The 26,127-nt window shown below is 39.8% G+C and overlaps 1 protein-coding gene and 1 pseudogene across 5 annotated transcripts in view; both read right to left on the reverse strand.

Annotated features, from left to right (window-relative positions):
* FRAS1 (Fraser extracellular matrix complex subunit 1) overlaps nucleotides 1-26,127 on the reverse strand; it is a 470,538-nt gene that overhangs the window by 218,417 nt on the left and 225,994 nt on the right. For all 4 annotated transcript variants that reach the window (XM_035293463.3, XM_002745679.6, XM_078367938.1 and 1 more), the window contains 4 exons: nucleotides 24,708-24,851; nucleotides 17,035-17,172; nucleotides 14,936-15,076; nucleotides 13,424-13,600 (listed from right to left, as the gene is read on the reverse strand). In XM_035293463.3, the coding sequence (XP_035149354.3) occupies nucleotides 13,424-13,600; nucleotides 14,936-15,076; nucleotides 17,035-17,172; nucleotides 24,708-24,851 (600 nt within the window). The remainder of the gene's footprint in view (nucleotides 1-13,423; nucleotides 13,601-14,935; nucleotides 15,077-17,034; nucleotides 17,173-24,707; nucleotides 24,852-26,127) is intronic.
* Nucleotides 244-11,324, reverse strand: LOC108590882 (52 kDa repressor of the inhibitor of the protein kinase-like; annotated as a pseudogene). Its single transcript, XR_001910598.4, has 2 exons — nucleotides 3,465-11,324; nucleotides 244-3,369 (listed from the first exon to the last, which is right to left on the reverse strand). The product of XR_001910598.4 is annotated as a 52 kDa repressor of the inhibitor of the protein kinase-like (transcript).

Consider the following 26,127-nt stretch of genomic DNA (forward strand, 5'->3'; position numbering starts at 1 on the left):
GAATCTAGAGACATATATATTTTAATTAATGTTATTTTTCTTAAATTAAATTTTATTTTTTTAAATTATGTAACAGCCCTATTAGCATAAGTCACAGTTAGGAATTTTTTCCCAAGTATTTGCAGAATCCTCTTAAAAAAAGGAATAAGTAAATTGATGTTTAAGAAAATATTATTATAAAGGAAAGATATACATTAGCATCTTAATTAAGACATGTTTAACACAAAATGAAACAGTCTGTAAAGGAAAGTGAGGTGGCAATACTTTAAAACACAGCTAAATAGTATTGTTAACACAAAGTTTTGCAGGATAATATAGGGAAAGCATCTTTTTTTTAAAATTGTGAAGCTGTTTATCAAATGTTTTTTAAGAGAATTTACACAAGAAAGTTTTGACCCCACCAAAAATAATGTGCCTGAACGTTAAACAAAATTCACATTTTATTTAGATTGAAATAAACTTTACAAAATTGATTTTCTTCACCAAAAATAACAGCGATATTTTCCATATTTTTCTAGAAAAACCACAACACTTATTTTTGTAGGTTTTCCAGGTTTTGCTTAAAAATCAAGATGAGGCAGTAGAAGAGAGTCATGGAAAAAGAAAAAAAAAAAACTAGACAAATTAGTTGTCAGTAGCCATGGCCTCTGATTCCATCTTAACCATCAAACAGAAGTGTTCAGCATACACCTGCTAAAAAGCTTAGGAAGATGTGGGCTCCACAAAGGAATGTAAACAGCAACGAGACGCAGAACAACGGCAGGCTCTTCCAGTCAAACGCTAACTGTCATTTGTTCCTTCATGTTCATTTGAGAAAGACAAAATCTACACTGAAATCCTTGTTTGGAGAGCTCACAAGCTTTTCTCCAGTAATTTCTTATAACTGCCCAGTATAGATTTTTAACCTGCTTAAAACTCCTATTAGTCAAAGGTCAAGTGTGGACTTCACTATAACATTTTATAAAACGTATTCCTTCCTCCTACATCTCTTCAAAATATATTTCTTCAAAGAATTCATAACACCCAACAAGTAGAGATCCACAGGGATAATAAAGGCTGTGCCTGAAATGACCTAACTGAAACAATTCGAGTGCCACCAGCAGAGATCACACAGAAGGAAACACGGTCCTTTCAGTGTTCTCTTCTGGAAGACAGATAGGTCTTCAAAGCATGAGAGTTCAAACAGGGGCTATTTAAACAGGTAGATTATCAGTGACGAATGTTTTCAATGGAGTCCTATAGGCAAAGATATTTAGTGGTTAAGTGGCCTACATATACTTTATGGCTTTTCTTCCAAATATCAAATATAAGAAAGGCTATTTTAATAAGTCTCTTAGGTATTTTCCATGGTTTCTGAATTATCTGTGGGAAGCTCTGACTTACTTGTATAAAGTTTAATAGATGGGTCCACCATTAAATACAAGTCGTGGTTTATATCAAAATTGATGTTAAGCAAAGCCAAGTTACTCAACCTTTGCTCTGCCAAAGTGTTCCTCATATATGCTTTAAGACGCTTTCAACCATTTCCATACCTCTCATTCTCAACCTTCATCACAGGAAGAATACCCAGGACCTTCAGCAATGTATGCACATTAGGAAAAAACTTGATGTCAGGCAGGTGGAAGTCTTCACAGATGGTGAATGGAAGCTCTATATCGTTCTCTCTGCATTTCCATTTGATTCTCCAACAATGAAACTTGGTTGAGGGTGTGATAGGATTGGGTAAGTCACTTCTATACACATCAGCATGGTGTTCCTCCAATGTATTGAATTTGAGTTGTCCCATGCCTGAAAGTAAGAGCTGTGAGGTGCTGTTCTGAGAATGTATCTTTAAGTTCTTGAATAATGTGCTCCATTGTTGGGACACTCAGCGTTTCTTTTATAGTAACTCTCGGAGATTAGCTGAGATTCCAAGTTACCCTGGTAGCTCTGTGGAATTTCCCAGGGAGTTTCATTTGAATATCAAGTTTGGTTGTCAAATTTGTGGCTTCTTTAAACTAAAGTTCATGATAAACTTCAATATTTTCCATCACATCATTCAGTGAATGCAGTACTGCAGTCAAGCTACAGGCTGCAAAGAAGACATCAGTGGTTTGCTCCTGGAGATTTTCCCCAAAGGCTCTTGTAAAAGATCGGATATTTTTAAGAACAACAATAGCAACAATGAAATCAAAATCTGCCACTGCACTGCAGAGTACAAACCCTTGGCCAATTATACAGTTATTCCATCTATTTATGTCACTATTGATACCATATATACATAAAACAATTGCTCGCAGGAGTTCTACTAAAATTTCAAAAACATCACCCCTGCCTGTCCACTGAGAATGGCAGATTTCCCTCAGTTCTTCATCCCTTTCTTTACTTGTCTGAAAAAAGAACAGAAACAACATTGTCAAGTTCTAAAAGCAGTTGTGGTGATCGATGGAAAAAAGAACAAACTTTCTCAATTGTTCCTAATGCAATAGCTTCTCCCGTAACAGGTACTGATTTTACCAACCACATATTTAAAGCACAGAAGAGAAGACTGTGAAGATAGCTTGGAGATACTTCTCTAAAAGTCCAGAAGCAACAACTTTCATTTTGGATGAAAATCCACTAGACACAACATAAGCCTGGCCACATACTTAATCCCTACTTCTCAGTTATTGCAGTGTGAAATTTCACAGCTGAAATTTCTGCATCAGCTTCATAAGGCAGGAAGCCTGCAAATTCCTCTCTTAGGTTATGAGCTTCTTCGACAAACCTCACCAACACAGGCAGGTGCCCTTCCCCTGCTGGGTCCACTACATCATCAGTGATAATGGAAAAGAAGGGTGAGTCTCTCACTTCCCTGAGAATTTCTTCTCAAATATAGCTCTCACAGATTTCTAGCATCTGCCTCTGCTGTGTTTTTGAACAAAACATGTTAACTGCTGTTGTCTCAAAGCGCTTTCTTGGGATGTCTTCACCAGAATTTATCTGGCACTCCAGCAGCGCATGAAAGTTATCTGGAGTAAAGAGACCTTCTGGGATTTCATCAGCCTCATGTCCATCCAGAAGTACGTTTTGCTTTCCCATAAGAACCAAGATTTTAAATAGAGATTTTAGGTATTTGTTTTCCTTCTCTTCAGGGGTTAGGGGTAAAAGTCTCATCTTGTCCTTCATCCACTTCTTCACTGGGGTTCTGAGCATTGCTATTGTTGGTTTCTTTATGTTCTTGTTCCTGTTCAGAAGTTTTATCAGTTTTTTTCTGTTTCAGTGTCCTGACTTCGAGTTCACTCAGTTCTTTTATTTGCTTTCTGTCTACTATGTAGGTTGCCCAAATGACTGGCAAGATCAAATATTGTTGGTACTGCATTACCTCGAAGAACTGTCCTATAAGGACTTTCCCCATGACTTCACACGTATCTGCTTCAATTAATTTTAAAAAATAAAATAACCCAATCATTTTTTAGTTTTCCAATTCCTTTGCAAAATGTATAGTTCTACAGGTCATAGAGGTCTCAAAATGTTTGGCACATAATCAATAATGTTTATTTAGCTAATCAGGAGTCTTATCTTCTAAGTCTGATCTCCTACAATTCTCCACCCACTCTTGGCATCTGGCTAGGTCCCTGGAGAACCTGAAGAAAGCCAGGTTGGACTGGGTGCTCCTTCGCATGCAGGTGGGGGCAGTGCAGAAGTTCAGCATAGTGACCTGCCCGTCAGCCAGCAGGCCTAGCCCTCCCCTCCCTGCCTCCTCAGGGCAGTCCGTCTGTCCTTCCATGCTGGAGAGGGGAGCCATGCTGCCCAGCCGCCTCGGCAGGGCTGGTGAGTGGGTCTAGGGGAAGCATCTTACATAACACATTTTTGCACACCTAAATGCATGTCTGATGATACCATTAGGTTTGTATCAGACTTTACAAGATTGCTAAAATCCTTAGCTCTTCCTGTTATATTCATTTCCTCTTTCTAATAAAGAGGAAATGAAAGTGTATCACTGTGGAATTGAAAATTAGAGAAATATTAATTAATGCATTATGAGTACAAACATTTTATTTCATTTGGTCACAAAATAAATGTAATAGCCTGGCTCAATGTGCATAAAGGTTATTTTTCAACTACATACAACCGGAAAGTAAAGAGTTGAAAAGCTCGTGGGCCAAGAGGTCCAGAAAAAAAGTCCCTTTGCATCCACTAGATTTTAGAAATAAGCTCCAAAGAACATTCCCATGACAGTCTTCAGAAGACTTCATTGGAAATGTTTAAGAAGTAACTAAATAATGAACTAGTTAGTTGCTGCGGGTAGAGAGAGAAAAGAATATGCTGGGTGACGATCCTCTTAAAGTATCTTTTTCTCTATAATGCTCTATTTCTGCAAGTATAAGCATTAACATCTGCATCCTTTAAAAAAAAAAAGTCATGGAAACTTCAATTCCGTGCCGGTTTTAGAAATATCGACACTATTTCAGTGACTTATATGAGGCTTAATCATTCTATAGAAGCTGATTTCATAGCAGGAGTTCTGTCTGAAGTCTAAAATCCTTCAAGGAAGACTGAACCCATTACAGAGCATGTACGGGAGATATCTGAAATAAGTTCTATGAATAATTCCTCCATGCAATGTTACATTTTTAAAAACTGGCTTTCCAGTTGATGGCTAAGCATGTATATTTCTGAAAAATCATAAGTGAGCTTCTTAAGCACTAAAAAGCCTCCTTAGACGACCATAAAGTCCAGTCAACCTGACTTCAGCAAAAACTATACCTAAAATAATTAAACATATTAATTTTTATTCATTCTATTATCAATGTATATTTCAAACAACTGATACTACTATTTTTTTTTCTTTTTAATGATACAAAAAAAGTGATAAAGTGTTCCTACTCTCATATCATACAAAAGGTCCTGGCTTTTCATGTCAAAAACAAATTTTGAGGAGGGCTTCTCTCAAAATATATAGATAACAAAATCTTCTAGACTCACACGGGATTACTGCGATAAGGTCTAAAACTTGAAATGAGTAAAGTTAATCAAAATTGGCCTCCCCTTGCCCTCACCCTCTTTTTCCTTCTTCTTATTACTTTTTGTTTTTTGTTTTTTCTTGGTGAAAGGGCCTTGCTCCGTCACCCAGGCTGGAGTTCAGCAGTAGAATCACAGCTCACTGAAGCCTCAAACTTCAGGCCTCCAGCAATCCTCCTGCCTCAGCCTCCCAAACCACTGAGATTGCAGGTGCCGGCCACTGTTCTCAGTCTTTTTAAATTTTCTTTTTTTAAATGAACATGATTTAACATCCCAAATCTCTTACTCTGACTAGATTAGAAACTCTTTAAGAGTAAAAATCACATTTTTCTTTAATCTCTGTGATCCCTGCAGTGCCTATTACAGTCTGTGTCCCTGACATACCATAAATTCTCAATAAATGAATTTCTGTTGACTAAATGGGTGGCCAGGTAGGTGTGTGGGTAGGTGGATAGATGGATGGAAGTATAGATATCATACTTAATTAGTTCTTCTGTCTTTGAAAATTTCTTTCAGCCTCATTCTCTCATATTTCTCTAAACATTGGCGCTTCCCCCAATTCTACACTTTGCTCTTCCTTTTCTTACTCTTGGGCAAACTTTTCCATAGATTTAATGATGACCTCCATGCTAGTAAGTCCTAAATTTCTGTGTACAGCTTTGGCCTTTATCCTGAACTCTGATCACATAAATCTACCACCTAGGAGATATCTCTTCTTGGTGTTTCAAAAGTATCTCATATTCCTCACTTCCAAAATATTACCCTGCGTCTACTTCTAAGCTCAGTACATATCCACTTAACATAAATTGTGGACATCAGTCCAAAATTTTACTCACTGTCCATCCCCAACCCCACATTCTACTCCTCTACCTGATATTTCTTCTGTATTCTCTATCTCACTTGGTAGCTCCACCATTCACCAAGTTACTCATGCTGAAACCTTGGCATTATCCTATACCTTTACTTTTCCCTCACCGCAACCATTTAAGCTGTGTTGATCTTACCTCCTAAATCTCTGTCAAATCTATCCCACTTTCCCACAGCCCCTTAGTACAGACCTTCAACATCATTCAAGACTTGGGTTAGTACAGTGCTTCCTAACCAACCCTACCTTGTTTCTACCTATTTATCTGCCACACATCCACCAGATAGATCTTTATAAAATATGAATTGACCAAATTATTTCCTATTAAAATCTTTAGGTACCAACAGTGTGAACTCTAAACTCCTTAGCACAGAACGTGAAGCACTTCATGTAACGTCCCACACACACCCCACATCTCCAACGTCATGCTGAACAATTCTCCTCTTTGGACTTTATACTATAAGAATACCAAACACATTGTACTTCTCCAAATACACCTTTGCACTTACTGTTTCCTTGACCTAGAATGCCCTTTCTCACCTTCTTTGCCTGGTGAACTCCCATTAATCCTTCAAAGGCTTAATCATGGAAAGCTTTCCCTCTACAAATCTTTCCTCACTACCTTCTCTCCTAGACAGAGCCCATCTCCGTTGTGCTGTTTCTGTCCCTTGTGACTACTGCTGTTATGTCATGTGTCATCCTCTTTTAGTTACTTGCTTAGACATCAGTCTCTCCTACTTGATCATGGTTTCCTTCAGGCATGGTCCGTAGCTTTTTCATCTTCCTATCCCCAAAGCCAGGCACACCCATGCTATAAAAGCAAGAAGGGGAAAGTGAAGAAGACTGAACATTATCAGAAGGCACCTATTTGTATGGCACATGTCAGCACTCTAGGGACTACATTAAAGGGCATTGCCTAATATAGATTCCATATGCTTGATCCAATTAATGTTAGGGAATTCCAACTTCATAAATGGTAACATACTCTTAAGCTGTGCAGGCAGATTCCTGCCCACATATTTCTTTAATTAAAACTCTTTGCCTTGAGGCCTTTGGTGAGTCTTAGCAACAACTAAATGATAAAAATACACAGAGCATGCTTTACTTCTTCCCATTCACCTAAACCAAGTTAATTAATTGACCAAAATACTGGTGAATTTTTTAAAAAAATATACTAAATCTGTAGCAATTTTGTGCAATTTTGCTCTGTACAATAAGACCCAGCCCTAGGAGACTTGAAACATTAAGTTGCAGAAATTCCCTTGATAAATCCCTGACCAAAGCTCCATCACCAATCTTAGTACAATGAAAAGGCAGGGATGGGACTGCTGGGATGTTTATTATCTCTGCATTTTTTAAAACACCGTGTTTCTTCTGAGATGATAAATTAATGTGTAAGTAACACTCATTGTTGTAGAGTTTGTTTTAAAAATAAAAACGTGTAATTTCTTCAAAATTATATCATCTTGAATCACGCTGAACTGCATGAAAACTGAAAGACTCCATTATGAATTTGCCACAGAACTGGGGCAATTACATGGCTAATCTAATCATCTTGACCATGTTCATATCCAGTCCCAGTCAGCACTGCCAAATTGTTTAATGGCAACTGAGCCGCATTATTAATTGGATGGCCTGACCTGAAATTAAATTGTAAAGCTCTAGCGTAGCACACATACCAAAAAAAAAAAAAGAAAGAAAGAAAGAAAGAAAGAAAGAAAGAAAGAAAGAAAGAAAGAAAGAAAGAAAGAAAGAAAGAAAAGAAGAAAAGAAGTGCTGGGCAAATATATCCTGTAGTAGAACCCAGGATCCCTCATTGCTAAGTCATTCTTTACATGGTTCCTTCTAAGCATAACTTTTACCATCCATAAAGTAGGAGTAGATATGTGAAAACTCTCAAGATTTTCAACAAAATTATTGGTTGTTAGAACTTTCTAAACTATAAAGGGATACATACTCACATGTGTGTGCACGCAGGTGTGTTTTATATAAACAACTGTAAGAATTTATGCTATAAGATTAAAAGTAGTAATCTTAAAATGAAAGGATTATAGGTAGTGTTACTAGATAAACACAAGACACTCAGTTAAATTTAAATTTCAGTTAAGTGATAAATAATATTTTAGAATATCTTACACATTAGGGATATGCTTATACTATAAAAATTATTCATTCTTTAAAACTTGCTAAATCCTGAATTTGTATTTGATCTAGTAATGGTATTTTTTTCTCTTTTTTCCCCTTATTTATAATTTTTAAAGTTTCTATAATATGCATAATACATGCAGTTAGAAAAAACAAAAACGAGGATGTTTTACTAACTGTTTAAGAGAGAAAGAAGCATACCAGTGATATGCTCCTTCTTCTTTGATTAGAAACTTTGCTTCTCCAAACTGTGGTCCAGGGATCAACAGCATCAGCCTCACCCTGGAGCATGCAGCAACTCAGACCTGACCCCCGCCCTACTGAATTTCAATCTGCATTTTAACAAGATTCCCAGGAAAGTCCCATGAGAAATTTTGTTCTCAAATAAAAGCTAATTCTTCAAAATAATTGAACCTTTTAAAAGAAAAAAAAAAATCCTTCAACCACATTGGAAGAAGAATCAGAAACTGAGCTGAGGAATTTAGATCCAAGGAACATCAGTAGCAAAGGCCTCCAGGAGACATAGAGCTCTAGGTCCTTTGCTCTGTCTCTCCATCCCTGGGCTGCCATGTACTGCCACACTGGTTGTCCTAGTGACTCCAGGAGGAGCCAGGCACAAAGTTTGCTATGAGAATAGCACCCTTGGGATGGTGCAGCAGAGCAGCCCCTCACCCTGCAGACCTCATCTAGATTCACACTCGCAGAGGCATGGGAACCAGTGAGGGAAGACTGATAAAAAGTAAAAATGGTTTTCTCATGTTGTTCTGGAGGATACAGGTTTTTGTTAATTTGTTTGTAATTTGTTTAGTTTTTTTGTGCGAGAGGCTGACGTGTATTTTTTGGGTTGGGTTTGCTTTTTTGATTAAGTCACTTGAATCTATCAGTGCTAGTGAACACTCAGCTAAACAGGTGAGATCAACTTGATGAAATTACTACAATTGCTACAACTCTTCTTTTAGCTAATTTTCAATGAAAATATTTAATAAATGTGCACAATTCAGGTTGATTATTAAAAATGTCTCCAAATCTTTTACAATTAGCAACAAACCTTCTTTTGTGCCAGCAATTCTAGCCATACTTTGGAAACAGAGGCTCTGTGCAAAAGAAACATGAAGTCAGAGTTCTGCCTTCTGAAGCACCCAGTTCCTTTTTTTTTTGAATGAGCCAAAGCACAGGACAAATGCATGCAAGTGGCCCTCTCCGTCCTTCCAGAGCTCTTCTGCTTTCAAGCCATATCAGCCCATTCCTGTCTCCTCCATTACCTTGCTGGGAGCTTCTGGGCACACATTAGCATCCATGGGTCTTGTTGCTGCTGCTGTTATTCATTCATTCATTCATTTATTTATTTATTATCTGTTTCTCTCACTAAAATATAAGTTCCATGAGAAAAGGAATTTTCATTGGACCTATTAGCTAGTATATTCTCAGTGCCCAGAAATGCCTGGCACCCAGGAGATACTCAATAAACATTTGCAGAAGGAATGAATAAAGACACTGTCCTCTGGCTTCCAAAAAGTAGTATTCTCTTTGATCACTGTTTGTTCATTTAACATTTTTTTGTCCTCTCATCACAGACTCAGATTTTAGTCAAATATCTTTAGTATTGTTGTTTCAACCTGCACTAGGGTTTGTTGTGTGGCTCAAAGTAAAAACTTTTATGATAATTTCTGACAGCACTTCAGTGTATAAGTAAATTGTGTCTTCCTATAACGAATCTGCCTCTCACTTTTATTAGATGCACTAATGTTCTAATCACTCTGTGCTGTAGTCTCAAAAAGGAAAAGGAGAATTCTAGAAAAACAGTTGTTTTTCTCTTCCTGATAGGAAATATTTGAAACTAAAGGTGCTATAAAAGAAACTCTCAATATCGTGGATGTGTGCACACACTCTCACACACACATGTTCACACACGCACACACATACCCATCCAACCTTTTTAATATTCTGCAAAGAGGCAAGGATATTTCTGGGAAGATGTGGGAAGAAGAGCCCAATGCAATCTCATAGGACTCCCAGGCCTGATTCACAGACAACACTTCAGCGGAATTGAAAATGGAACAGATTATGAGAAGGCAGAAAGGTTTCCAGAGATACAGGATGAGTGACAGGAAATACGTCAATCAGCACACATAACACTGAGGTAAGGTTGGAAACAATTGGTAGTTGTGCTCAGTTTCCCAGTGGAATCTTAGGCAACTCAATTAACCTCTTTCTGCCACATTCTCATCACTTGTAAATTGAGTACAACAACCTACCTAGTGGAGATTGCACAGGGATTTGCTAATAAACAGGAGGAGACGGCTATATGTTTGATATCTAATAATATTACATTAACGAGCATAAAGTCACAGGGCTACAAGGCACTCGAGAGGTCAATTCAGTCCTTTCACATGGGACCACAATTAAAGCATTCTAGCAGGATTCGATTCTAATCTTTTTAAAGGTGTCTGTATAAAGAGCTTCCCAGAAACCTCCCCTTTGTCAAATACGTTTTCTTAAATTTAAGATGCTCTGATCCTGAAGCATTAGTATGCTGTGCTTCTCTCCCCGTATGGAAAGGATTCTAGGAGCTATACCACCTTGAACAGGTGGTCATATGAACTCTTCAGCTACAGCAATACAGTAGCATGATGGTTTATAGCACAGATACTGAAGACAGGACTTAGATTCACACTGGATTATATTCTGTGCTGGCTACATGACTTTGAGCATTACAATCTCAGCTTCCTCAAGCCTCAGTTTCCACTCCTGCACAATAGTTGTCCCACTGACCCCATGAGGTTGGCATTGAGGCTAAGTGAGCAAAACCAGAAAGCCATTTCTCACAGTGCCTGGCCCATGGTGGGTATTGAATAAATTGTCATATTATTTTCTGGGCTAAAAAACCCTGGTCACTCTTAATTTTTATTTCTTAACAATTTTAACTATTTTGGAACCCACTACAAAGTCCCCATTTTTGAATGTTCAATGTGGTACTCAAAATTGTAAGAAGCACCTAACTGTGATGAGTGGTCTAGGAAGATGTCATTTTGATTTTTCATGGGATTATTGTAGCAAGGGGAAAACCAAAATCATTAGGCTACAGTGATGAATTTCCTGTGGGCTTTTCTAGCTTCTCTACTTTCAACCTATGTGCCACAAAAGCCAGGGGTCTCATTTAGCATTTTTCTGAATTCTTGGAAACACCAGTGTTGCTGGAGGTCTAATTCCTCTGTGGTTTCCACTAAAAACCTCAGGTTTCACAGTTCAAGGCTGTGTAAAACTATGCAGACTAGTTTCACAGATTCCAACAAATCAAAAATCACTTTGTAACAATGTTAGCCAAAGAGACAGAGTCAGAGAGAGAGAGAGAGAGAGAGAGAGAAGAAGGAGGGAGGGAGGGAGGGAGAGAGAAGGAGGGAGGGAGAGAGAAGGAGGGAGGGAGGGAGGGAGAGAGAAGGAGGGAGGGAGGGAGGGAGAGAGAAGGAGGGAGGGAGGGAGGGAGAGAGGGAGAGAGAAGTTGTGCTTTCTCTTTCTATCTTCTCCTTGTACTTTTCTCACATCAAACAGGGCTAGGCACTATAATTGTTTTCTTTAGGGGATATGGGTTTTGCCAGAAAGCAGAAGTGGCTGGAGAAAGCTTGTCTGGTAAATCTAAACCCACTAAGGAGAACTGAGAAGCAATTAAACAGGAGAAGAATGCTTTTACCCACCCCTTACTCCCCAGCACCTCCCCTTTCACGGAGTCTGTGCGGTGCTTAAGGAAAGAGCCACATCACCCTCCACTTTGGCACCTGGAAGTAACCAGGCCACAGGGGAAAGCTGTGTGGCGTGTCCCTTGGGACGGCACTGGGACTCGGCAGCAACAAAGATGTCCATATTCCACAAGTGGTTATAAAAACGGAGCCACAGGTGTTTGAATGGCCACAGAGAAGTTGGGCAATGCATACATGGGTAGAATCCAGGATGTCTGGAGAGTAGTGACCTTCCCCTCAATTTCTGGGCACTATGAAAATCCCCTGGAGTCTGGAGCTTCCCAGGGGGCAGGGGATTCCCCATGATGTTCCTGAACACCTGAGTGTATGGATGGAGGAGGTTCGCACCCATGGAGCAGGAGGGCTTTATACTTTACCAACTAGTTGGACACTCCTAATCATCTTTGAGCCTGTCAAAAAGTCAGTGTATTCTAATGCTGTGAATACAAACATTCAGAGAGGTTAAGTGTCTGGCCCTGGGTCTCTGCATTCCAAATTGGCATCCTTCCTACAGGGCCATATGATGCATTCTGTCTGAAATCTTTTAACCTAATCTTGAGCCCCAGCATTTTCCTGGGAGGGTACACTGAAATGGAGTCCACTTTAATGAGTAGACTTGTCAGATACAAAATTGAATTTGCAGCATGCTTACCATTATGTTGCAAAGATATACAAGCAAAGCTATGAATATGAAAAAAGACTCAGATGGCCGGACGCGGTGGCTCACGCCTGTAATCCCAGCACTTTGGGAGGCCGAGGCGGGTGGATTACAAGGTCAAGAGATAGAGACCATCCTGGTCAACATGGTGAAACCCCGTCTCTACTAAAAATACAAAAAAAAAAATTAGCTGGGCATGGTGGCACATGCGTGTAATCCCAGCTACTCAGGAGGCTGAGGCAGGAGAATTGCCTGAACCCAGGAGGCGGAGATTGCGGTGAGCTGAGATCGCGCCATTGCACTCTAGCCTGGGTAACAAGAGCGAAACTCCGTCTCAAAAAAAAAGAAAAAAGACTCAGATATCATAACAAAATGGAAAAGGCAATTGGGTTTACGTGGTGGGTAGATTATAAAATTTTTTTAATGAACATATGTTTACAATGAAAAATACAGATTAATAATTGTTTTTCAGGTAGCTTTAGAGTCAAACGATTCACCCAACAGCAAGGCAGCTACTTGTGGGAAGAGAAAGGAAACCATACCCTTCCCTTACATTTCCTGTGTCACTCATAGGTGGCCTGGCTATTGAGTCAAATTATTCAGGGTGTCATCAATTCTCTGTAGATGATATGCCAAGGCAAACAGCAGAGATCACTTCTAAATTTAGACAGAAGTCCAAATATGAATCGGTGCCCTCAAGGGACCGATTTTAGAAGAAATAATAAGTGAAATTCTGTGATGAGCTCTGAGTCTTTTGTAACTACACTTAGTAGTCCCTGAAAGAATTTCTGTCTGGAACTTCTGAGAATGGAACTTTGGTTAGGGTGGAGTGGAAGGGATTAGCTCTTTAAGGCTCATCTATGGTTCACAAAGGGTGGCAGGGTATTGTTGGGGGCTACTCTTTTGCACATTGGTCTCCTGCTTTATTCATAAGCATCTTGGAACCTTTCTAACATGAAACACAGGTCTTCCTGGCTTTGGTCCCACCTCGTAGGATTTCTCAAGAGGCTACCTAACACTTTCTCAAGTCATGCTTACCTTCACATAGCCCAGTGCTCTCCAAGTAAAAATGGGCTCTGCACTGGGCTAGGCACTCGCCAGAGGGGATGCCCATCTCAGACAGCTGCTCCACTTGCAGTCCTTCCTCTGGATTCTTACACCCAGTACAGTGAGAGGGTGTGGGACCCATACAAGCCAGGCAGGAGGAGTGACAGACTGCAAATGGGAACAAAATGCAGAAAATAATCCAAAGATCAAATATATGTTGCAAACCTCTCATTAAATCAAACCCACTTAGAAAAGTTCACCAAATGCAGCCTTTCAGCATGTTATTTTTCTAGTGTTCTATACAAAGCACAGAGTGATAATGTTTGTGAAAGGAACAGTGAGGGGGGTGTACACCAGTCACATCTCCCAGGTCTCATAAGAGCTGTTGGGCTAGAAAACAACAACAACAACAACAAACAACAGCAACCTGACAATATTGGCCTGGTCCTCCAGGGAAACACATTCACTAAATGATTTAAAATTATGCCCTTGGTTTTTACTGTAGATTTTTAGAACCATTCATATGGAGGCCATTACTGTATGTTTTACAAAAATGGTGGTTGTGTTATTACCCAGGAGTCATCCATCACCCACTATGTAGGGGTCCAGGCAACAAATTCCTCTCAGAATTTATCTGGGGAAAGGCTGCTTTTCTAGACAAGAAAGAGGCCCCCTTTGAGCAGCAATGAATGTTTCATAACCCATCACAATATTTTGCTTGCCCTGGCTACTGGTGAAAAGCAAAGCCAAATAAGGCAGTCAAACTCTCTGGTACCCACATTTAAATACAATTAACTCTGCTGTTCTTCAAAAGATTCTCTAAATTTTCTCTTCCAAAATAGTTGTGGCAGCTTTCCTGTTTTAAATATGTTCTTGTAACTACCCTCAACTCTGTTTTAAGGTGCCAATGTACAAATAAATAAACATTGATTTCACTTAATTCTGATATACAAATAAATTTACATTGATTTCACTTAATTAAAGTGTTTGCTCCCAATGTTCTAGTTTCAAAATGCTTAAATGATATTGCCCTCCCAAGGAACCCAGAGCCTTTTTGGCAAACAGCTATTTAAGATTCTTCCATTTCACTCATCCCAGAGGCATCGCTAGTGACTCTCACTTTGCTCAGCAGTATCATTACCAAAAAGAAATTCTTCAGGGAAAAACAAAATGAAGTCTAAGAAAAACATTAGCAAATGTAGGAGAGTAGAAAAAGGAGAAAATAAGAGTTCTATTTTGTTTTGATGGACAATAAAGAAAACAGCATTCCCCTATGGACATCCAGGAAAAAAAATAATAACCTTTTGAGTGTCTTCACAAATTTTCAAATGAAATTTTTTCAGATTAATTCTTCACAAAACTATTGTAATGGAAAATGCCTACAATGTATGCATAGCATGGCACTAGAAGGAAAGTTACATTGGAAAGTCATATTACTGAAAAAAACTAAATCTATGTTCTTGTAGGATAACCTCTCAAGAATGACAGTGACACCAACAATACCTTTGCAGACCCCGTAGTCAGAGTAGAAGCCCTTTCCACAGTGGGGCAGACAGTGGCCTTGACGCAGAGTCTTGGGGGTGCTGCAGGCTGTACAGTGAGAGGCTGTCGGCCCAGAGCAGCTGGCACAAGAGTTATGACAAACTGAGGAAGAGAGTAAGAAGGAGAACACTGTGGGACAGGGGTGAATAAAGTGCCCACTTCCTGGCTGGGCTTCACAAGGCTGGAACTCTCGGTTCCCTGCAGATGTCACACTAAACCACAGGGAAAACATGTTAGGAGGTGGTTACACTGTCAGAACTGCCCACATAGCCCTTTATCCATCATTTAGCCATGCTCGACCTATTGCTTATTAGCTACCCTTTATTTTGTGTTTGTTTTAAGCACTTTCTACATTTTGTCTCTTTTAATTTTCCTCGCAACATTATGAGGTAGGCATTATTAACTGCATTTTATAGATGAGGAGACTGAGTTCTTGGAAGTTAAAAAATTTACCCAAGATTACACTCTTTATTCATAGCAAGGCTGGGATTTAGCCCTAGGTCTTTCTGGACCTAAACCCCACACTGCCTAAAGGGATTAGAGTGGAAAGGCCGTGGGTCAGAGTATTGGAAGCACTGGCATTTTGACTAGTTTCTCCAGCAATTCGTCAATGCCCTCAGTCAAGCCTGGGTCTCTCCTAGCCTAGTTTTCTTGGCATGAGCACAGTGAAAGGTTGGACTAACCTATCATTTAAGACACTTCCAGCTTTGACATTCTAGGATTTTAAGTAACAATTATAGTAATGACTCTGACCATAACACATGACAACGTCAGGAACACATGTCCCCTGCTTTGGCCCTGGTGTTAACAGAGATATCTCTGACTCTAAGGGCAGGTGCTGATGACATGGCCTGGCTGAGCCTCTAGCAGAGCTGGGGTCAGGGGTGAGAGATGGGAAGAAGGCTCTATAGGACCATGGTCAGGAGCTGGGGGTGGGGGAGTAGAGATGGGATGAGAACTTGGGAGCAGGACATAGAGGAAAGGGGGTAAACACTGGGTGAGTAAAGAGGTTTGCAGACAAAGGGGAGGCTGCTAAGGAGAGGCGCTGGGATGGGTCTAAACACCCTGCACTAACAGATAGTAGGCAGACGTGAGGACATGGGAGTATGTTTCAGAGAGGCAGGGCGATCAAGATGTCCCAGGCAACAAGAAGTTCTCAGAGTTACCTGTGAGAAAAGCACAAGTCAGGCATACAGAAGGCAGAAATTTATTAAGTCTCAAATGGGAACGTTTCACAGTTTAGGTTGTATAAGTCTGAAAGAAACAATATATAAGTAGCACTCAGAAACAAGTTTAATGGATACAGACTTCAGCCTTACTAGCTATCTAACTTGGTTTAACTTTTTAATTTTATTTTTGTGGTGTGTTGTAGTTGCCAATATATGACCTTTAGCATACATGTCATATAAGAAATGATTCTGTTACTTCTGTAGCTTAAGTTAGTGATGATTTACAAGTAAACAAGGGCTATATGTTAAGGATGTCTTTGGCATTTCAAAAGGACCAAATAAATTCTAATGATGATTAATATTCATAAGTCCTAGGCTAGGCATGATGGCTCATGCCTGTAATCCCAGCACTTTGGGAGGGCAAGGCGGGAAGATCACCTGAGGTCGGGAGTTCAAGACCAGCCTCACAAACATGGAGAAACCCCATCTCTACTAAACATACAAAATTAGCCTAGTGTGGTAGTGCATGCTTGTAATCCCAGCTACGCAGGAGGCTGAGGCAGGAGAATCACTTGAACCTGGGAGGCCGAGGTTGCAGTGAGCCAGTATCACACCACTGCACTCTAGCCTGGGCAACAAGAGCAAAACTCTGTCTCAAAAAATATATATATATGCATAAGTCCTCCATGAAAGCACTCTAGTCCCCCAGCATCCATATCTCCCACTCCCATACCAAATATACATTGGCTCCATAATGAGAAAACTCTCCCTTTTAAAGTAATGCTTTCCCATCATACACTCAAGTTCCCCAGTGAGCAGCATATAGCACCAAGTATAGTTAAACATGTACTCAATACTTTTTGATGATGATGATGGTGACAAACCTCTTACCTTTGCACCTGCCAGTAGCATCAGCATAGTACCCGCCAGGGCATTCAGACATGCATTTCCCGTTATGCAGGACAGTCTCAGCACAGGTAAGACACCTGTGGCTACTGGGGCCACAACTCTCACAGGTTGGGTCACAAGCTAAGGGGAGGCAAAAAACCCATCAGAGAAAGGTTATAGTGAGCAAAAGAAGTAGTGAAATTTATTCTTTATGATATCCACAATGGGTGTCAATATGATAATCTCATTTTCTGGCTGCTCAGCAGAATTCTGTTTCCTTGATTCTAACATTTCATCGGACTCTGTGCTTTTTGTTTTCACAGTTAAAAGAGAATTGAAGAATTATTCATTGAACTAAGCAAAGCAAAAATTCTCAGGCACACCCACCAGTGTAACCAACTTAATATGAGATTTAAGTTGGTTACACTGGTGGGTGTAATTGCCATGCTTATCAAATAAAAATATCAGATGCTCCATACAATTTGAACTGCAGATAAATAACAAAAACTTTTATCATATGATGTACCAAATATGTTATCCCTTATTTTACCCTACTTGGAGAGAGAATTCAGAAAGTTAAGATTCTACTAAGAAAGGTCATGCTACTAAAATTATGTTAAAACTGCTGAACTTCACAGTCTGTCTGGATCCCACCCACTTATTCATTTACACCCTAAAACGTCTGTTATGTCTGTGTCAGGTCTTGTGCCAGGTGGTAGAAACACAAAAACCAAATCAACTTAGTTTTCACTTTAAGTAACTCAGTAGTCTAATACAGGAAAAGAAATAGACAATATTATAAATATTTAAAATGTCACTCAGATAAATCTATATAGGCACAATAAAAATTCAAAAAATATGTGAGGGTGGGGGTAAAAGGTAGAATAGTCAAGCATTTATAGAGAAGTGACCCTTGAGCACTGTCTTAGGAATCAGTGGGACCATGCCAGGCTGATGGGAATGTACTCCAGGCTCAGGCAGCAAAGTAAGCCAAGGCTCAGAACCTGGGAGGAGACTAGGCTGCCCAGGAAACCAGCAGTTTCATTTGGCTAGAAAAGTGGGAAGACCAGATTATAGAAACCTATGGCCCAACTCTGTTGTCTAGATTTTCATCCTATGGAGAACAATGAGTTTAAACCCCTGCAGTTCTAAACACAGTAGAAACATGGCTGTTATGTGTGTCTAAGAAAGATCATTTTGGTCTCAGTTTAGAGGGTGAAGAGAAGAATTGGGAGCCTCATTGGAAGACCATGGCAGTGAGCATGGAGCAAGATGATTAGGGATTGAACTAGGACTATGGAGGTAGTGAGAGATTTGAGAGCAGTGAAGAAAAAACTATGTCACGTGGCTTCTAGGGGTCTGCATTGGTGATGAGTGACGTTGTTTACAGAGTACAAGAAGGAGAATACTTGTGGGGGAGTGCCATGAGCTCAGTTTGGAACATGCACAGTCCAGGGAGCAATGTTACTTATGCTTCTGGAGCTCGGGGAGAGGGGCAGGGTCATCATATACAAGCAATTGTTGAAACTAAAATTAGTTGAGTGATTCAGGAAAAGCGTGCAGGATAAGACAGAAGTAGGCAAGGACCTGGGTAGCATCAACATTTAAGAAAAGGGGGGAAAAAAACAACTAGTACAGATGACCAAGAAGAAATGATCCAAAGATAGGGGAGGAAAAAAGAACATGGTGAGTGAGAAGCCAAGGAGGAAAAAGGTTTCCAAAAGAAAGTCATAAAAGGTGTAGAGAGGACAAATAACATCTGAAAAGTAACATTTGAAAAGTTACACTACACTTATGAACTGGGCTGCAGGTCTCCTATGCTACACATTTTAGTGGAGTCATCAGACCAAATGAAAGTGAAGGCCATGATTATAAATGTTCCTATAAAGGACCCATGCTGAGAACGGAAGGGGACAGGGAAACAAATAACAGAAAGGGGAAAACGTTGTTTTGTCTTTATTATATTGTAAAAATTCAAGGCAAGTATAGATCCTGGAAAGGATTTTTTAAAAAGAAGAATTTGAAGGATTGGTGAAAGGATACCTAGGAGAAAAGGGGGATGCATACTCAAAAGTACAGTTGAGAGACTGGCTTTGAACAGAGCAAAGAAAGACCTCCTTATCAAGGGTGAAAGGAGGTAAGGCAAGGGAAAGTGCAAACACAGGCAAGTCTGTGACTCAATCTTTTCTATGCTGGTTAGCTAACATCTTTAATAATAAACAAAGCAAACCTTCCTGCTACAGAGAATCAATGTTTCAAAAATAGAGAACTGCTGAGATTTATTCTGTCTGTTCCCTTAATCCATCTACACCCTGCTAACCTCCTAAAAAATATTTTGAGAACATGAGAAAAAAAAGACACTAAATGATGGGGCCAAATGTCCCATCTTGCATCCTGGAGAATTCAGCATCTGTCCGCAGGCAAATGTGTAGTAAAAGAAAATGGGCTATGGCAATGGCCTTAATATCAGTATAAAAGAAAATCACCCCTCAACTCAGTACTGGAACAAAGAAATGAAAATGAATCTGAAAAGTGTTCTTCCCTCCCACATACCATATAACCTCCTGAGGTTTCTAATTCTAGAACTAACATCTCAACAGAACTGAGTAATCTGAAAGCTAAATGCAATTTCCCAGAAATGAAATATTGCAGGACATTTTAGAAATTAGAATTGACCAACAATAAAAGCATTGCACAGCAAACATTTTAACAAACACCTAAAGTTATACCTAGAGGGAAATTTGTAAATCTAAATAAAATTACTAGGAAGATATAATTTCTCCCCAAACTAATCTATAACTTCAATACAACCTCAATAAAAACTCCAGTTGAGTTTTCTTTCTCTCTTTCTTTTTTTGAGACAGGGTCTGTTGGAGTGCCGCAGCATGATCATGGCTCACTGCAGCTTCAATCTCCCAGGCTCAAGTGATTCTCCTGCCTCAGCCTCCAGAGGAGCTAGGACTACAGGCACACACCACCACACCTGGCTAATTCTTTTTTTCTATTTTTTGTAGAGATGAGATCTCACTATGTTGCCCGTCCTGGTCTCGAACTCCTGAGCTCAAGAAATCCTCCTGCCTTGGCCTCCCAAAGCGCTGGTATTACAGATGTGAGCCACCACACCCAGCCCCAGTTGAGTTTTCTTAATAATTCAATAAATTTACTCGAAAGTTTATAAATAGCTAAGTCAACTTTCAAGAGGAATGAAAGAAAATTTTCCTAATCAGATATTGAGACATATTACAAAGCCATAGAAATTAATGAACAAAACAGTTTAATAGAGATACAAGAACAGAAATTTAGACTATGAAATTTTAGAAATTTCTATATCTTACAGCTCAGACATACCTATGTGTATGTGGAAATTTAACATACAATAAAGAGAAATAAGGAAAACTAGACTGAATTACTAGATAATGTTGGGAAAACTGGATTATGAAATGGAAAAAAAATCAAATTGGACTTCTACTTAAACCTATATATATATATCACTTCAGATGGCTTGACAACCTAAGTTAAAATAAAACATCAAACTAATAGAAGGAAATACAGAATAATTTACTTTTGAACCTTAGCAGAGTAGGTCTTATTAAAAATTCAAGAGAAAAACCTTAAAGCAAAAAATGATAAATTAAAGATTATTGTTTAACAAAAGCATTATATTCAAAGTTAAAAAACAACAGAGTGAGAAAATTTGCACATAAAAAACTGGAAAAAGGCTACTATCTATAACATACAAGGAAATTCCATAAGATGAACTCCATAAAAGCAGGCAAGGCCAATAGAACAATGGGAAAACACATTTTAAAAATATTTTTTTTTTAAATTTTTTATTGCATTTTAGGTTTTGGGGTACATGAGCAGAACATGCAAGACAGTTGCGTAGGTACACACATGGCAGTGTGTTTTGCTTCCTTTCTCCCCTTCACCCACATTTGGCATTTCTCCCCAGGCTATCCCTCCCCACCTCCCCCAAAAATAATTTTTAGAATAGGAAATTTCAAGACCAACAGGAGTTGAAGATACGCTCAAACTCATTAATCATCAGAAATATGCAATGAAATGGGATGACTCTTTATACTGCTTGACTAGAAAAAATCAGAATCTTGATAATTCCAAGTGTTGGCAAGGATGTGGAGATGAGAGAACCCTCATGCTTGGGAATGTAGATTGCACAGCCATTCTGGCAAGTAACTCAGCACTCCTTGGTGAAATAAAGAATATGCAGAGTCAAAAACCCAGACATTCAGCTCCTGGGGATAAATCCCAGGAAATTCCCTCTAGAGCTTTACAAAGGAACACATTTGAGGCTGTTCACTGGTGCTTTCTAGTGATGCAGATGGGAGAGAATGTAGGGAGTTCATCACTGGGAGCATGGATGGATAAGAGGGGGGCACACCAGTGAGAAGTGAAGGGCTAGGGAAGAGAACATGGTGCATCTTAAAAATGTACTGCTGAGTGAGAAAAGAAGGAAACAGCATGCACTTTGTAACATCTCACTTAAGAAAATTAAATACATATGCACTCAAAGTATAAATACACAGATAAGCTCATAAAAATGAAGAGATTTTTTTTAAAAAATGGTTGCATGGGTGCAAAAGAGAAATAAAGATAAAAAAGAAAAGGGAGAAAGAAAAAAGGAGGGAAGAAAGAAGAGGAAAAGAAAGAGAGGGAATGACTAATGGAGACCTCTGAACTTGCTTTGATTTATTATGTTAGCTGCAGTCAGAAAAGCCCTTCATAATGGCATAAAGACTTAAAAGATAAAAGAATGAGGAGGTTTCCTCCTTTGAATTGCCCCACCCTTTATATCTAATATTTGCAGAATGCAATGCACGTTCGTACCACAGGTGAACCTGGTTAGTGTAAGATCTTTCAGCCGGAGCATACCACTCTTCATAACAGGCTATGCTGGATTTTTCTAAGCACTTGACTTTGATATTTCTACCGATATGGGCTGGTAGGCTATAAATTATTAAAACCACACCAGCCAGTCTTTATCTTGAATAGCACTAATCTGAAATGGAAATAAGTCAGCATTATCAGCATCCTATGTTGTAATTAACATTCCGATACCAATCAGTGAGTTGGTTCACCATTGTTTTAGAAAATATTTCCGTGAGCATTTCTGAAGTCATTTTGATACAAAGTTGGAGAATGGTAACAATTTTATAAAAAGTGTAAGCTCCAGTTTTGTGTATTAAAAGTCCTGTTGGTCAATACCAGTGGCATCACAAACTCTTGCATTGGGCTAAGCATATGACATATGTTTAGTAATTACTTGTAGATCCATTGATTCACTGACTTGACTAATGTCGGCTACAATCCATCCTCCTGCCTGGAAGTTTTCTTCAGATGCTTTTCAAAATGTATACAGATAAAGCAGATTCTCACCTCTCACAGCCTCAAGGCCTGCATTAACTATTCCTCTTTTTAAACACATGGCTTCTCCAGCAAAAGTTGCCTTCTCAATCCAGATAATGTAGAGTCTCAGTGGCAGGTCAGTGTCACCGTTCCTCCATCAGTGACAGTAACCAGCATCCCAGGGGACTTAAAGAGTAAATGCCTTTAGGCCCTTGGATTAGTGCAAATTTGACATCTGTCAACCTTTAGAGAATACATCTGGCTTAATTGAGCAGGAAAGTGATGCTGGCAGAAAAAAATTAACATGATCAGTCTAATGGCAGCCTGGCCTTTCTTTCCTTGTGCTCTCCTGAATCTACACAAAAGCTACCTGTGACTCATCGATACCAAGTGAGATTTTTTACACTGGCAATACTGATGGATCCCTGCACAGCTTTAAGCAAGCAGCTGCCAAGGGCTAGCTCTCTTCCCTAAGACAACTGGATTTGTCAAGTCCCTAAAATCATCTCATTTTTGCTGCTACCCTGCTCAGTGAACAAAATGAGGACAATAACTCAAGAAAGTTTTATGAGCTGCACATTTTTACTGATTTGGTGAACTTAGTTATGAAAAAAAAAGTCCTCCTGGCCTCTCTATAGGTATGACCATCAAAATAAACTCAATTCAAACCTTTCATTTACTGTCAGAATTCCTGCAAACCTGGCAATGTCCACAGGGGTAGCCAGCTCATTTGAAGACTGACAGAAGACAAGGAAGAAGGTGCAGAAGTGGAAAGAGGGAAAGGATTAATGAAATGGAAAAGAAAAAATATGCAGAGGTACATAAGAAAATATCGTATTACAGTGAGTAGTAGAGTAGTTCCCAGGCAATTAAGACCCAGAGCCAGAAGATCTAAGCTTGAATTCCAACTCTGCCCCTTATTAGCTGTGTGACCTTAAGCAAGTTTCTTACCCTCTTTGTTTCCTATCTGGAAAATGAGAGTGGTCCTATCTGCCTCATGAAATTGTGATGATTAAACACCAAACACTGATTAGAACCATTACTACACGCCAGGTACTATCCTCAGTGCTTTGTGTATTTTAACTCGATCCTCTGAATGGCCTTCTGTGTTGGGCGTGTGTTCACTTTCTACTGCTGCTGTAACAAATTACCACAAACTCTTTGACTTAAAACAACACAAATTTATCATCTTCCAGTTCTAGCGGTTACAAGTCCTAGAATCAAAGCTCCTTCTGGAAGCTTTAGGGGTGGAATACATTCCTTGCCTGGAAGGCCTAGGGGTGAAATAGATTCCAAGCATTCCTTCTGGGAGCTCTAGGGGTGAAATCTGTTTCCCTGCCTTTTCCCAGATTCTAAAAGTCACCTGCATGCTCATGGCAATTTCTTTTGCTTTACTCCGTCACTCTGACCTCTGGTACCATCCTCGACTCTACTTTTCTGACTCAACTCTGTTGCCTCCCTCATCTAAGGACCCTTGTGTTTGGTTGCCTGGGCTCACCCAGATAATCCAGGATAATATCCTCATGTCAAGATCCTTAATTTAATCACACCTGCAGAGTCCTCTTTGCCATTTAGGGAACATACCGCAGTTCCACGGATTAGAACAAGGATATCATTGGGAGCCCATTATCCTGTCTACTGCAGGTGCTCCTATTTTCCCTGTTTCACAAGTGGGAATTGACATGCAAAGAGATTGACTAATGTACTGAAAGTCATGCTTTTCCTCCTGACTTTCCTGCCTCTCAGTGGGTTAATGTTTATAAAGCATTTGGAACCATGTATGGTTCAAGGAAGCACTAAGCTGGGTTAACTCTCATTGTTATGGCCATGGATAATAGAATGGATAATAGGTAGAATGGATAATAACTGCTCAGCTTTAAGTCAGTGGCACCAACACCAAAGGCAGGTCTGCCCTTAGCTGGCCTAGCCCTCAGCTGGCCTAAGAGTCTCTTTGTCTCCATGTACATTTGGAAAGCAGTCTGGTGTTGACAGAGAGTTTGGGATTTGGGGAAAGGAAAGCCTGGGTGGGAGCCCAGCTCCTCTCCCTCCAGCTGTGGGTCTTGAGCAGGCCACCTGGGCCTCACTGTTTTCATCTGCAGGAAAAGGCTAGAATGAGCACCCCAACCCTAGCAGACTGGCAGGGCAATAAGGAGGAATCTCACCGGTGAAAAGTAATCAATGATTAATCTCAGCAGCTATTCACATATATGTTGAGTAAAAGAAATATTGGTAATGTCTGTGACTTGAATACAACAAGGGATGCTGAAAGAGAAAAAAGATAGGATATACCAGCATCACAGCCCAGCACTCACCGCTACAGGTGCCCTGCCTGTTGTAGAAGCCTTTTCCACAGTTGCTTTCACAGCTGCCCTCTCTCAGCACGTGGAGGGGATCTCTGCAGGCCAAGCAGTGCTTCTCCGTTGGGCCCCAGCAACCTGCACAGGACTCATGGCAGACTATAGAAAAACAGCAAAATCAGTAAGGAATGTACAGCAGAAAGAACTGGTCATTGTTTGTTTGTTTGTTTTTTATTGTTTCAGAATTCACAAGGAGGATATCAGTTGGTTCCTTAGTTCCTAATCTACTGTTGCCATATGTATACCTCAGGACAAACATAACACCTTCTTCTCCAAAAAACTGTTTCTGTTGGCCAGAAGTAAAACTTCAGTAAAGTATTGCTAAGAGATTCAAAAGAGGAAGTCAGAGGCCTTTGAGGAATTGGATTTATAGAGAAAGGTATCATAACTCTCTAGAGAAAGATGGACTGGTTAACGAAATCTGATGGTCCTTCCCTCTTGCCTTTTGTAAACACACAAAGCATCCACAGGATCACCACCTTCCACTTGCAGCACTATCAGAATCAGCTGAGGAGGGTTACCTTGGACTCAAGTCCAGGATTCAAACTTCTGACCACCCAGTCCTACTTGAAATCTACTGTACTTTGCCTCTTTCACCCTAGTGTTATCTGTCCTACGGATATGTCTTAAGAACTTACAAAGCTTGCTTTTCTCTTATACCTTCAATTTCTGACTATAAGTTGCTTCTTTAAGATTTTAAAATGTTCTCCGCTTAAGCATTTGATTTTTTTTAATTACTCTTCAAGCTTGCTCTTTACCTTAGCACTTATGCAGAGGGACCTATTCTGAAAAATGGAATATTTTCAAATTTGGCTAGCTGTCTGTATGGCTAACCCCTACCTATGCTTTTGTTAATACATCCTACTTTTTAAGATGTTTTCTTCACAGTGGAGCACCAACTAGTTTGCAGAGGCATAGATCTGACCAAAATTGGTAGGTAGAATGAATGCCTTGCTGCTTGCAAGCAGCTTGGTAACCCTACCTTAGTAATTCAAGTAGGCATCCCTTTGAAGGCAGAGGGAAGGATATCTGTCTTACAAACCTCAAGATCCAATTCTCTCTTCTCAGTTTTATATGGCACAAGCAAGTCCTAATTTTAGACACTTTGTCTCCCCAACAAAGGTAGGGATGATTAAGGATTGCATTAAGTGCTAGAAAGGGCTCTGTAATGAAGAGCAACAGTGGTGGGGGTGGTGGGGACCAACTGTAGATCAAAAGGATGAGAGGCAGCCAGCCACAGGGACTCAGACCATCATGAGCAGCTCTTGAGGAGGGAAGGAGGGCAGGTGTTTGGGGAAACTGAGAGCTGCCCTTGTGGCTGGAGTTGGTGAGGCACTGGGGGGGTCCATGGCATGATTCATGGCTATGACCATAG

Source organism: Callithrix jacchus, chromosome 3 (genome assembly GCF_049354715.1).
Source record: "Callithrix jacchus isolate 240 chromosome 3, calJac240_pri, whole genome shotgun sequence".
NCBI classification, from domain to species: domain Eukaryota; kingdom Metazoa; phylum Chordata; class Mammalia; order Primates; family Cebidae; genus Callithrix; species Callithrix jacchus.